The sequence below is a fragment of the Gadus chalcogrammus genome, chromosome 23 (assembly GCF_026213295.1).
Source record: "Gadus chalcogrammus isolate NIFS_2021 chromosome 23, NIFS_Gcha_1.0, whole genome shotgun sequence".
Lineage (NCBI taxonomy): Eukaryota > Metazoa > Chordata > Actinopteri > Gadiformes > Gadidae > Gadus > Gadus chalcogrammus.
The window spans coordinates 11,015,895-11,030,784 of NC_079434.1; the positions used below are offsets into that span (position 1 = coordinate 11,015,895).

General features: G+C 50.3%; 1 protein-coding gene across 6 annotated transcripts in view; it reads left to right on the plus strand.

The window, feature by feature from the left end:
- Window positions 1-14,890, plus strand: part of arhgef4 (Rho guanine nucleotide exchange factor (GEF) 4) — a 77,108-nt gene that overhangs the window by 51,597 nt on the left and 10,621 nt on the right. For all 6 annotated transcript variants that reach the window (XM_056584097.1, XM_056584098.1, XM_056584100.1 and 3 more), the window contains one exon: window positions 7,601-7,752. In XM_056584097.1, the coding sequence (XP_056440072.1) occupies window positions 7,601-7,752 (152 nt within the window). The remainder of the gene's footprint in view (window positions 1-7,600; window positions 7,753-14,890) is intronic.

Genomic DNA, 14,890 nt, shown 5'->3' on the forward strand with positions numbered 1-14,890 from the left:
AGCCCTGATGGAGAACAGGTCCCAGGCGCTGCGTGACACTGTGACAGCACCGGGGCCACTCCTTTAGTGACAGCCACCTGCCTCTGCAGGGTTTGAAGAGGAGATGCACTCGGTCACTCCTACCAACCACTGCTCCCTATAGACCACGCAAACTGAAAGTGACTCATTCAGGCGCAATATCAATACATACTCAACTGTGCAATATTAATATTCCATATGTGTAATAATGTTGACTCAACCGTCTGTTGATTAATCTATCTTCTCATACTTTTTTATATATATATTTATCTTCATTTTTTCTAATGCTTTTTGCGTTCTGTGCTTGCCTCTTTTGGACAATGCTGTTGGATTAAATAAATATTGTTTGATCTTATCTTATTTAGAATTGAGACACCCCTGTAGTTTCTGATCCGCCCTCAGGGCAGCAGATAACATCAAATTAGTTAGAATCTGATGTGAAAAGCGTGCAATATTATCCCAGCATTATGCCAGTTGGACTCCCAGACTGTCTGGGAGATTATACACATTACCAAATGCATGAATTTGTAATAGATATTAAGGGTTGGAGTTCTTCAGTCGTAATGGGTTCATGTGGTTCAGTGGAATGTGAGACGTTTTACATACAAATCACGCAGATGATAACATGTCACGCTCTGTGAACACTTTGTGAATGCGTATCTGTTGGATGCAGTGGATGCGTGGAAACATAACGACAATCTACGTAGGGGGGCTCACATCTTGGCTCTGTGCGTAAGGCCCCCCCGCTGGGCCTACCCTGCTATTCTGAGAGCATTGTACTGAAGGAGTACTTTACTATAGGAGCATTGGCATAAAGAAGTATCCTACAATTAGAGTATTGTGGTGTAGGAGCATTGTACTCGTAGTATTGAATTCTAGTAGTATTGTACTCTAGTAGTAATATACTCTAGTACTAATATACCCTAGTATTATTGTACTCTAGTATTATTGTACTCTAGTAGTATCGTACTCTAGGAGTTGTATGGTTGACTGTGCCGTCAGCGGGTGGCTGTGTGTATTGACGTTGTGTAAATGTCTGTTGACTTCCATGTTTTGTGCCTGAGGACCCCCTTGAAAACAATATGCCGCATCTCAAGGGGTTTATCCTGTGATTCGATTTAGAAATACCATTAGACATTATGCGACAGGAGTATTGTCAGACAGTAGGACTGTGCTATAGGAGCTCTGCCACCAACACCGCAGTAAACGGTGGCTATAACCACAGGCTTCGCGCATTTAAATGCGTCTCCCGTCTTTTTGGGGAGGAGGAAATGGGATAGTCTTTGTCCCCCCCTAGCCCCTCCACCCCCTCCCTCCCAGTCACAGACCAGCACACAACTGGGTCAGTCCGCCCCGCCGTCAACGTGACTGGAAACCCGGAGTGAGGAATGCGTCCGACGGACCCAGTGTCCCCTTCCTCAGTGCATTCTCCTCGTCCCTCGCCCACCTTGGGCGCCCATGGCCCCGTCCACCTTCTCCTGCATGTGACCGCGTCGTGTAGGAGAAGGCAGCGTTTGCCCGAGTGTAAATGGACACCTCTTGTGCTTCGTCCCACGCGCAGCAGTGACCTCGTTGACCTTCCCCCCCCCCCCCCCCCCCTCTTCCTTTGGTAACCATACAGAGGGGATGGGGACGATTTGCAACCAGGAATCTATGTTCACACCCCCTGTTCCCAGTGGGCCGTCGAATAATGTTTCCCATTTTTGTCCATTTTTGTGATGTTTTGACTTTTTAAATCCAGGACAGATTAAGGTCACGACCTCGGCACGTGTTCCATAAGGACTAGACGTTCCAAGACCAGACCGGTCCGTGAGGTTCAGGCTGGTCGATGCCAATTGAGTATTTGTCAGGACAGAACATTTTTGCTGCTTTGCAACACTGCCAATCACAGCTAAACTCAAGAATTGTGTCAGTCTAGCCTTGGCTGCCCAGCCAATGCTAGACTGATATTCAGGAGAAACGCAAACTTCATTATCTGGATGGTCTCAGGAGCATATCCAACCTCACAAACTAACACAGATTATAAGTATATCTTTCTCTTTCTCTCTACAAATGCAGGCAGAGGTCCAAGAGGTTGGACCTTAGTTTGATGATGGTCTATGTTTGAGATTGGCTGCAGGCATGGCTGGCTTTCGTTTTGTCATCCTCCCGTAAAATATTAACCTGTAGTAATGAATGCATTCCAAAAAGAGAAAACAATGAATGGATGTTGTTGACCCAGTTGGGCGTGGACTCACAGGTGCTGGTGGTCTGAACACGGAACCAACAGGGCTTCCAGAGACATGAGGGGAATCTTCAGATTAAAAACAGGTTCCTCTTCCCCTCTCTCCGGGGGTCCCAGAGAGGATGTTATGGATGGTGGGGGGGGATTGTGACAGTTGGGGATTGTGTGACTCACTGTGCGTGTGCGTGTGTGTATGTGTGTGTGTGTGTTTGTGTGTGTGTGTGCGTGTGCGAGCCAGCCCACAGTCCCCCACGCTTTCCACTTTGTGAGTCCTAAGTAGAGTGACAGCCAACCCCAGCGGGCGAGCACCCTGACCTGAGAGAGAGAAAGAGAGAGAGAGAGAGAGAGAGAGAGAGGAGAGAGAGAGAGAGAGAGAGAGAGAGAGAGAGAGAGAGAGAGAGAGAGAGAGGAGAGAGAAGAGAGAGAGAGAGAGAGAGAGAGAGAGAGAGAGAGAGAGAGAGAGAGAGAGATGATGAGGCTCTTCACGGACACTGTGTGCCCAAATAAAGTGAATGAATGTCAGCCCCTTCCCCATGGAATGAACAACAAAGGCTGGAGTACAGCTCTCACACTCCCACTTAGCATGTTGACCTGAGTTCACCACTGCCTACGACTACAGTACTGCCCGCAACTCTCTAACAACTCAGCACTTTGCACTGCGTGTGCAGTTATTAAGGTAGGGTCGTATGCATTCTGTTATGAGTACAGTGAAGTGGATCATGAGGTCTAGTGACATTGGTTCAGACGGTGTTGATTTAGTTCCTAATCAGTGTGCCGGCCTTGAGGCAGGACCAGCTGTGTCTTGTGATTTGATACATAATCCCGACAATATGATTTGCTCTATTTTTTAGGGTGCGTTATCGTTGAGGTATTGTTACTGCTCCATTTCAATACATAATAGACAAATAATCCACTTGCCTGTCTGGTTGTAATGAACCTGTAGGGATGGTTTGGTGGTGCGGTGGTTAGCCCTGTTGCCTCACAGCCACAAGTCCCTGGGTCCTCCCACACCACGAAACACACAAGTTATCTCTTGTCTGCCCATAACAAAGGCAAGGTCAGTTAATCTGGAGTTTGTTCCTGGCTGTAAGGCAGGCAGCCCACTGCTACTAGCTCCTAGCCCCTAGCCCCTAGCTCCTGGCTCCTAGCCCCTAGCTCCTAGCCCCTAGTGCCTATCCCCTAGCTCCTAGCATTATCACGCAGAGCTACTTTTTGCTCTTTGTGAAATATTGCCCTAAGTATATATATTATCCTTGTAATAATGTGTGTGATTTTTTCTAATCACTCCCTAGAGCTGTAAATGTGTGTGCGATGTGCGTTGAATCTGGCTGATATCACGGTGTACCTTAGCGGTATGGACCCACTGCTGCAGAATATAATATGGTAACGCAAGAACCAATTACTCCTCCACACACACACACACACAACCTCTAAAACAAGTGCGGGTTTGACGAAGAGATAGAAGACACCTACCAACGGTACTTGCACCTCATCCTGCAATGCTGTGGTGAGAACCACAACACACCCCCGCCGGTGTCACGACGGCCCCCCCCCCTGCTGCCGCGCTCGTCTGGGCTCACGTCAGCGGCGGCAGCCTCTGTTCCAGACGGCAGCAGGGTGTGGCCGTGCGTGGCAGAGCGTTGCTGTGTGGCTCGCTCACCGTGTAGCGACGGCAGGTTCAACTCCCACCTGCAGTCCTGTGCACACTTCACTCCCTGTCTACTTCAGCCTAGCCTTCCTGTCCCTCTGCACTGCCCTGTCCAGATCGGCAGTGGCTGGGTCTGCCACTGCCCACCACACATCTATCGGTGGTGACTGTCAGCACACGCACACGCCATCCCCAGGCATTGCTTCCACTCCTGTATTCCCGGGTCTCTGGTCAGGGAGAGATGGAACATGCCGGGTATTAATGCGCCTCCTCTCTCCTGGTGCTCTGCTCTCCTGTGGGCATCCGCCATCTTCCCCATACACACACACGCACACAAAGGGAAGCGCGCACACACACACACACACACACACACACACACACACACACACACACACACACACACACACACACACAGGTACACACACACAAATAATGAAGAGGCAGCTTTTAGGCTTGAACTCCTCTTCTTACCCCACACATACATGAGCAGATTTATTCAGGCAACTACACACACACACATACACACACGCATGCTCCCACACACACATTTTTTGGCCACTTAGTATTGATTGTACCATCACATGTGATCTGGTAGCGTAGCTCACCTAGGCTGGAGCTGGTAGCATCATGATTTAACATGTTGCTGGCAGCCTCCAGCTAGAGTGAGACCATCCTGACCTGTGGGTTCACAATCTGTTTCTGTTTGCCGGTCAGTATGGCCCCGAGCTCCTTCAAAGCCTCTTCCAAGTATTAAAATGCCTCGACCGATCGGGGGTAAAGGGAGGGGGCTTCAGAATAAAAAGAACATTGAGGAAAAGTGTGGCAATTAATGGAGCAAACCAACCGTTTTAATCGAAACAGAAGTTCAATCGTTAAATATAATAATGTTAGAGGACTGTACGAAATCTCCTGGGAAGGTTTTTCTCAGGGAACAGTATGTTTTTTGCTTTACTTCCAAACGGATTCGGCAAAAGCAAAGAGAACAAGAGGGTCACTCGGTTATTAAATACGATTGGCTGGAGTTTCTGGGCAACGTCAAGCTGCGCCCATATCTGGAAATCAATGGCTGCCCAGCCAAGGCTAGACTGATATTCAGGAGAAACGCAAACTTCATTATCTGGATGGTCTCAGGAGCTTATCCAACCTCACAAACTAACACAGATTATAAGTATATCTTTCTCTTTCTCTCTCTTTCTCCCTGTCTCTCTATCTCTCTCCCTTCTCTCTCCCCTCCCTCTCTCGCTTTCTCCGTCTCTCTCTCTCCCTCTCTCTCTCTCTAGTTCACTCTCTAGTTCACTCTGTTTCTCATCCACAGACCCAAATTGAAACGGTGTCTGAATATTTTTTTTATTCTATTATAATTGCACCCTTGTGGCACAATTACACACACACGCACACAAACACGCACAAGCACCCACACACACACACACACACACACACAAACACGCACACGCACACACTCACACTCACACAGCAGGCGTCTCTCTAGTAATCCTTTGCCATCTCTTGTTAGTGTTTTCTCAGACCAAATGAGATGGATAACACGGTGTGTATGAGGAGGAACCTCAGAGGTTGGGAGTGAAGGCTGGGCACCTGCCTGTTGCTATCCACGTTGACCACCGTGTTGTGAAGGGCGTTGTTCTGCCTGCTGTTCATCTGTGCAACACACACATACACGGCAGCACACACGCACACCCACACTCACATGCATACACACACAAACACCAACACTGGAAAGATATCTGGGTCAGCTTTATACTCCACACCTTATACCTGATTGCCTGGCATTACACACACGCACGTGCACACGCAAGCACACACACACACACACACACACACACACACACCACACACACACACACACACACACCACACACACACACACACACACACACACACACACACACACAAACACACACACATCTTATTACATATATATATTATATATATATTTATATGTATATATATATATACATATATATATATATATATATATATATACATATATATGTATATATATATATATATATATAAATAATCACACGCACACATATGTTTATAAATATATGTATATACACACACACACATGGCATGGTAATCGGGCTGGCATGGCTCAGCGCGTACTACACTGCCCCCATGAGGCCGTTACCCGCCGCTGCGGTTGGCGCCGGTCGCCTTGGTGATGAGGTGGGTGTCCGTGCGTGCGGTGGCCTTGTGTGCTGCTCGAGACACGAGCACAGAGACGTCAGAGAACCACGACAAATAAAGAGGGGCGCGCCCAGCTGAACCAGCAGGGCGCTGTCCCGGGGCCAAAGCCCTGGGGACGGGCTCCAGTGTCCCCTGGTGTGGAGGAGAAGGCTCGCTCCTCAGCCCCTGTACTAGTGTTAGCCTGTATCATGAGGAGCCACCAACACACTGCAACTCATCAGCCTTTGTCAACGCACACAAACAGTGAGAGAACCAACTACTTGTGTGTGTGTGTGTGTGTGTGTATGGGCGTGTGTGTGTGTTAATGTGCGTGTGGGTGTGTTTATGTGTTATGAGTGTTGTTGATCTGTTCCGAGTGCCCACCAACGTGCTAGTTGAGTGAAGGCAGGGCCAGGTGCTGTTGGAGTGTGAGAGGCCATTTAGATGAGCACAGCGCAGCAGTACTCAGTCTGTTGCTAGGTGACCAGAATCAATATGATTTTTTTGCGCAGATGTGAATCATGTGAGTCATTTTCACAAAACCAGATCATATTTTTTACAACTTGCAAAAAATAACAATACAGTTAATTATATTGTGCAACAATAAGAAAAAGTCTATAAATGCAGATCACGCACAAGGGATCTATAATGATACAATGAACCTTTGTTGGCAGGTTTCTGGTACTCAAAAACAAATGTGGTTTTCAGCATTTGAATAGTGGGGGAACACTATCACCATCCAAGAAGACACAGACAGCAGATGTGATCACCATGCCCGTCAACAAAGACAAGACATCATGTGAACAGAACTCAGAGCCTGTGGAGCGTTCAGAGTAGTACGCATTGAATAAACGTTGTGACTGCGCATGGCATGTGTGTGTGTGTGTGTGCGATTGTGTGTGCGCATGTGTGTGTTTGTGTGTGTGTGTGTGTGTTTGTCATTCTGGATGACTTCATAGAACATAATGACACACACACACACGCATGTCGTGCTCATGTCCCCGCCTCTTAAAGCTGATTCGAGCACCACAAGGCTGTGATGGCGGGCGATGACACATTTTGCGAGTAAGGGGCAAGGCTCATATTTATTTATGTCTTTTGTATGCAAATGTTATTTGCAGGCCTATTATTAAAGCCATCGAGCGTCAACACACAGGGATAGTTTTCTGTTGTTGTTACCAGGGAGGGTCACTGGGTTTGCTCATGGGTTTGATGAAGTGGGGTTGTGCGGTTGGCTCTCCTGCAGGTTCTCTCTGGTGCTCTCTCACTATTTATCCACCCTACGAGTATGTAACACCCGACCCTCATCTGAGGCTGATAATCTGCCTCAGAGTCTTCAGATGGGACTCAATGTGTTCATGTTGATTGCGACTCTTTTTGCATTGTGTGATACCCCTTCCCCTTACCCCTCCCCCTTGTTTTGAAGGGTTAAGGGGTAGAAATGGGATTGGGCCTTAATCTACTGTCTCTCTTCCTTCCTTCTCCCCCTCCTTCCCCTCCTCCCCTCCCCCCTGCCCTCCCAGCGGTGGTGGTCCCGGACGGGGGTCCCGAGAAGGGGAGTCTAGGGGAGGATCTGGGCAGCGAGGAGGACCTGCTGTACGAGGACTTCCGCGGCTCGGCCCACCGCTTCGGACACCCCGGGGGGGGCGGCGGGGAGCAGCTGGCCATCAACGAGGTGAGACCCCCCGACACACGCTACCCCCCCCCCCCCCCCTGCTGCCGCGCCCGCCGAGGCTCACGTCAGCGGCGGCAGCCTCATTTCCAGACGGCAGCAGGGTGTGACCCTGTGTGCAGAGCGGTGCTGCGTAGCTCGCTCACCCTGTAGCGACGGCAGGTTCAATTCCCACCTGCAGTCCTGTGCACACTTCACTCCCTCTCTCCTTCAACCCACCTTCCTGTCTCTCTGCACTGGCCGGTACAGAACGGCACATCAACTATTTATATGGGCATCTATATATATATATATATAAAACGAAATAGAAGAACGTTAGCATTCCAACATTGGTTTCATCCTTTCCTCAAGCATATGGGGGTAGAAAATATCGCTATTGACTGTGATTCCTTGATAGTCTGCAGCGCCTTGCCTGTGCTCCATCGATTATTACATCTGACTGCATTCTGGGCTGGCTGTAAGACACTTCCAGTAGAACTCCAGCCATTTCCCATGATACTGAATGCAGACCTCTGTATCAGGCTTCAGTATCCGATACAGAGATCTCTGTATGTAGTGTGTCCCGTTCTTCAACCTCGCCAGTCCTCTACCGTTCACCTTACCCCCGGCCCACCATGCTCATGAGGTGAGGTCGGGTTTCCGAGTGTCGGGGGGGCGATGGGTAAACACATGTTGCACTCTCCCTCTCTGCCTGATTCACCGGCGGTGCCGTCACCCTGGCTGCTATCTGTCTGAAGCCCCTCCCTCGGAGGAGGAGGAGGAGGAGGAAGTGGATTACCGACGGGGGATTACAGTGAAACCCACCTGGTGACGGAGACAATCAGGCGCGGCTTAGACCCAGCTTCACCCCCCGCCGTCTGCAGGCTTAGTTTGACACAATAGGGGGGGTGTCCCAGCCCACCCCTCGCCCACTGGGTCGGGGAGGAGGGGGGTTCACAGGGTTTGCGGTAACACGAGAGAATCCGTGGTTGGGATTCCTCCACACCTAAGAAACGCCGCTGGGAGGGTCCATGTGGGACGGGAGCCCCCTGCGGCGGGCTTTACCCTGCCTTTAACAACACACGCTACGGCCCTGTGGCCAACAGTCAGCTGGTTCTGGGAGAGGCTCTACCTAGCAGAGGCTTACCTAGCAGAGGCTGTACCTATCAGAGGCTGTACCTATCAGAGGCTGTACCTATCAGAGGCTGTACCTATCAGAGGCTGCACCTAGAGGAGGCTGTACCTATCAGAGGCTGTACCTATCAGAGGCTGTACCTAGAGGAGGCTGTACCTAGAGGAGGCTGTACCTAGAGGAGGCTGTACCTAGAGGAGGCTGTACCTAGAGGAGGCTGTACCTAGAGGAGGCTGTACCTAGAGGAGGCTGTACCTAGAGGAGGCTGTACCTAGAGGAGGCTGTACCTATCAGAGGCTGTACCTATCAGAGGCTGTACCTATCAGAGGCTGTACCTAGAGGAGGCTGTACCTATCAGAGGCTGTACCTAGAGGAGGCTGTACCTAGAGGAGGCTGTACCTAGCAGAGGCTGTACCTAGAGGAGGCTGTACCTAGTAGAGGCTGTACCTAGAGGAGGCTGTACCTAGTAGAGGCTGTACCTAGAGGAGGCTGTACCTAGAGGAGGCTGTACCTAGTAGAGGCTGTACCTAGAGGAGGCTGTACCGAGAGGAGGCTGTACCTAGCAGAGGCTGTACCTAGAGGAGGCTGTACCTAGAGGAGGCTGTACCTAGTAGAGGCTGTACCTAGAGGAGGCTCTACCTAGCAGAGGCTGTAGGGCAATATAATACACCAGGTTCCCTCTGGTTCCCACATTTCTGTTCTCCTTGGTTAGGACTTCCAGACAAACTTTTGACTTGTATGTGTCACACTTTACAATAAGGGTTCATTCATTTACCATTAATTAACATTTGTTAATTCAGTAATAAGTATTATCATAAAGCATTAGCATTGCGGTTACACCATGAACACCATTAGTAAATGATGACTACAAATTTAGTTATTCAACATTTATGCTTATTACTGCATTAACTAATTAATTAATTAATGGAAAATTAATCTGCACTTATTCTATGGTGATACCGTGTCGCCTGACAGGAAAAGCAGAATCCAACATTGACACTGTATTCAATTATACACATGATGAAATGCCGGTCCCATGAGATCTAAGAAGTGTGTTATTGTTAACTAGGGTATGGCCCTACATAGTATTTCTCCGTTCATAGCCACTCACACGTCAAACATGTTGCTTATCAAATGACAGTGACCTACTCCCTTCTGTGTAACCTGTCTCTAAAAGAGACAAATGGATTATACCTCAACAACAATGATAATTTTGTTGTCCAAAGTTCCTAAGAATCTGTTTGCGATGAGTAATGGATCGGTGGGGTCGACAACATTCTAAACAGTGGACATGAGAACTCTGTAGCAATGCATCCTGATGCCGTAAAACGAGTCGCCTTGACAAGCTTGAAACTATGTGGAATAAGGAATACAGATGGTAAAGATGTAGCACCGCATCACACACGGCCGGGTGAACACAGCCTCGCTGCAGAGGAATGGACGCTGGTAGCTGTAAACACACACAGCAGAGGATGCTTAATAATGTGGTCGCCATGGATACCGTCTCCGGGGCGCCTGGTGATGGCTGTCGTGGATGTGGGCAAATATGTTTATTTCATTATTTCTCCATTTGGAAATACCGGCAAATCCACAGCAGAACCGGTGCCCATGCCGGAGAACGGAGTGGATTAGAGTCAGACTTAGAGGTGGGCATCTGAGTGGGTATAAATAACAAATAATATAGTAAATAATAAAATATATATGATTAGAAAGAAAAGGGGAGAGCATTACCTGAAGATGATACATGTCAACGTAGGACATGTTAAGCATGTAGCTTGATAGAGGCTTGATTATCGGGTGGCTTTTATGTGTGTGTGTGTGTGTGTGTGTGTGTGTGTGTGTGTGTGTGTGTGTGTGTGTGTGTGTGTGTGTGTGTGTGTGTGTGTGTGTGTGTGTGTGTGTGTGTGTGTGTGTGTGTGCATATGCATATGTGTGCTCTCATGCATGTGGGTGTGTGTGTGTGTGTGCTTTCTGTTACTCCAGCTGCATGTGCCCCATGTGGTGTGTTTCACGGGGCAGCTGGGTCGTGTCCCCCCCCCCATACCCCCGATCCAGGTCAGGGACGGGGGCATTAAACACTCCCTTAGATGTTCATGCTGGATCACTGAACTGCTATTTCATAGTTCGCAGCTAAAGAGGGCTAGCTGCAGGCGAAACAAAAGACGTGCGAACAGGGTAATGAGCGTTGCCAGGAGAGCTGCTGCGCCGCGGTGAAGCGTGGTCCAGCGTGAAGAATCAGCACTAAACATAAACACTCGATGTCACCAGCCTGGGCCACTCCCATTTAACAAACAAAGCTCTGCAGGCGAGCACACGCGCACGCACACACAGTCACACGTGTCATTTGGGAATACTCCATTATTCTGCATGGCCTACACCTTCCCAACCCCCAACCCTCATCACTCTCTCTATATCTCTCTCTCTCTCTCTCTCTCTCTCTCTCTCTCTCTCTCTCTCTCTCTCTCTCTCGCTGTCTCTCTCTGTATCTCTCTCTCTCTTTCTGTCTCTCTTTCATTCTTGCTCTCTCTGTTTTTCTGTCTCTCTGTCTCTCTCTCTTACTTTCCCCTCCCTTTCTCCATATTTATTACCCTCTCTCTCTCTCTCTCTCTCTCTCTCTCTCTCTCTCTCTCTCTCTCTCTCTCTCTCTCTCTCTCTCTCTCTGTATCCTCTCATATTAATCTCTCTCTCCCTCTCGCTCTGTCTCTCCAAGTATCACCCCCCCCCCATCCCCATCCCCCCCCGTACTCTCTTGGGGGTTGCTAGGGCTGCGTCTCAACCACTCCGGTATCCAGGATACGCTCGACACGCTACGCAGCCTGATTGGCTGGCCGAGAACTAGGGGGAGGGCAAGATCAGGAGAGGAAGAAAAAATAAAAGAGGCAGACAGAGGGAGGGAAGAAGGAAGGTGGATGAGAAAAAAGGGGCCCATCCTGTGAGATGGACGGCTGTGTTAGTGACTCTCCTGGCGCCGGTGGCAGCGCAACGTTTTAGCCGCCGCGGGCTAACGGGACAACGGGGGAGTGAGACGAGAGAGGCAGTCGAATGAGGGAGGGAGGAAAAGAAGGAGAAGAAGAAGAAGAAGGAGGAAGGACAAACGCCGGGAAAAAACAAAGGGGAGGGGAGGAGAAAACAAAAACAAGACTCCCGATGACTTACGACGGCACGGTGCACGCAGCTGTAGCGCATGTAGGCTAAAGCAGCTAGCTAGCTAGCGAGCTAGCCGGGACGAGGCAGCAGCGGGTGGAGGAGGTGGAGAGCGGAGGTGGGCAGAGGAGCAGCAGGAGGAGCAGGAGGACCGGGAGTTCCGGAGAACGCACACTCAAGAGAGAGAGAGACCGCCGGCCGTTGACGACGGGGAGGAGAGCAATGCAGCCCCAGCAACACAGCGTTGTGCATTCCACCGCTCTGTCCTGATGCCCTGACGGAGAGGAGAGAGAGACAGAGAGAGAGAGAGAGAGAGAGAGAGAGAGAGAGAGAGAGAGAGAGAGAGAGAGAGAGAGAGAGAGAAGAGAGGGGAGAGGAACGAGGGCGAAGAGAGGGAGGATGAGAGCGATGAGAGCGAGAGAGAGAGAGGGGAGAGAGAGCGAGAGAGAGAGAGGGGAGAGAGAGAGAGAGAGAGAGAAGAGAGACCAGAGCCGGCAGAGGAAGGAGCGTACAGACAGCAAGCGGAGGAGAAGGGAGACGCCGGAGGCACCACTTGGCGAGTGGCGGAGCCGCGAGCAGACACGCACACGCGGCGCGCAGACACACCGCACACACGGAGGCGGGCACGGCCGCGCGGGCGCCCTCTGTCCTGGACGCGCAGCGCGCGGCGCGGGGAGCGGGGGGCCCGGGGGCGACGCTGGGGGTCGGCACGGTGGCAGCGGAAAGCGAGGAGACGCGCGAGCGGCGCCGGCGGGGAGCACTCGAGAACGGCGAGAGCCGCGGAGGAGCGGACGGCGCGGCGGGAGGTGGGCTGGGAGGAGGAGGAGGAGGAGGAGGAGGAGGAGGAGGAGGAGGAGGTGCTGGTGAGGGAGGAGGAGGAGGAGGAGGAGCAGTGGTGTTGTGCGGCGGCGGCGGCGGCTCGGCGCCGGCGCTGCGTGAACGACAGCGGCGGCCGGAGAGGCGCGGTGAGGAGGAGGAGGAGGAGGTGGAGGAGGAGGGGAGAGGAGGACGACGGGGAGGAGGAGGAGGCGCAGCAGCAGGAGGCGGGGGCGGTGGCGGGAGCGCCATGGCGCGGGGCAGCGGCTCGGGCCGCTGGGACCGGCGGCGCATGGGGGTCCTGAACACGCTGCTGCGCTGCAACCTGCACCCCGAGACCCAGAAGGTGGTGGTCTTCCTCATCATGATGCTGCTCGTCATCATCAACGTGGTCCTCATGTTCCTGCTGGCCTTCCAATAGAGCCGCGGCACACACTCTGGCCTTCCTCCTCCTAGACTCGTGACACACACTCTGGCCTTCCTCTCAGTAGACTCGTAACACACACACTCTGGCCTTCCAGTGGAGCCGCGACAAACACACACTCTGGCCTTCCTTCCGGTAGAGCAGCAACACACAGACCCACACACACACACACACACTCTGGTAACGACGAACACCAGACGCTTTTTCTTTGATTCTTTCTGATGTGACGCCGTCATCGCCAGACCGACGCACCAGGGGTGAGGAGGAGAGAGAGGGGGGGGGGGGGGATAGACGGATAGACGGACCACCAAAACAAACAAAAGACGGAGCACCGTGTGAGACAGCGAGAGCGAGCAGACAGAGAGAGACACGGGCTCAGGGAGGCTGGAGTCGATGCCCCTGGAGGCTCTGTCTAGAGAGAGCCAGGTAGCCCTCTGGACGTGATCCCAGGACATTCGGTCGTCAGACGGGACGGGGGTGTGTGTCGAGCTGTCTGGTTGGTTTTCTGCCTGCTTTTATCTGTGCGTGCAATAGGTTTGCAATCCCGCTCCGTCGATAGACACTCATCGCTGCTCGCATGAAGGTGGGGATACCGTGTAATGTGCAGCAGTGTATGTTACAGCTATATACACAGTGCATTATAAAGGCGACGCGACAAAGCGTTTTTGTTGCTTCCGGGGAGTGTGTGAGGACCTTGTTCATGCATATGATGATGGGTTATTGATCACCTCAAACCATTGTGTATCAGTGTGAGCCCTGTGTTTATGTGTGTATCATCATGACATGAAAATGGATGGGTTTAATTGTTTGAATGGCTGATATCAATGGTCTTCATGCTATTCAGCTATTTAACAATGTATACCAAAAACAAGTCTGTTTATTATCCATTTTCCATTCAAATCTTACCAAGCTACGAGGCTTAATGTTTCAACCTTAATATCGGCATGTGTGCCTTCCATCGCATGTACATAAACCTTCCAATGGGGCTAACACAAATGGCTAGCGTGTTCTGTCCAATCAAATCCCATTACTGCTACGTTTTGCTCTGCGTAACTCTGAATGCCATTTGACATTGTCTTTAAGAATGAGATTGGAAATGATAATAATGATGCCTTATAAGGCCCATGCGTTATTTACAGTTTTATCATGACAAGATCTATTAATTGTAAAGATTTATGGCTTAAGGTTAGTAGATGTATTCAAACAAAGTTAGTAAAATGCCTTTATTAATGACATATTTTACACCTTCTAATCAAGAAATCATATTGGTGCATACAAATATTTGTATATGTTTTATTAGTTTTTCTTTTGTACATCTATCAAATGTATAAGGTGACTTTAATCAGGGTAGCTTTTGCATTTGGACTAGGTACAACTGGAAAAACATTTTTTTGTGTCTGTCTGCAATGAAGGTGAAGTAACATATAAACCCTGTGTAAACCATCACAACCCATGAGTATTTGAACCACAGTGGATGCCAGTAAGTGTTGTCTACTGGGCTCCTATCAAGCTATTGCAATGGCGGCTTTAATCAGATTATAGACAAGTGGTCATCAATCATGATGACCGCCCTGTTGGGATGTGAGGCACTTCCATGATGTTGTAATAAAGAGCTGTGGGGCTCTTGGACCAGCACAACACGCCTG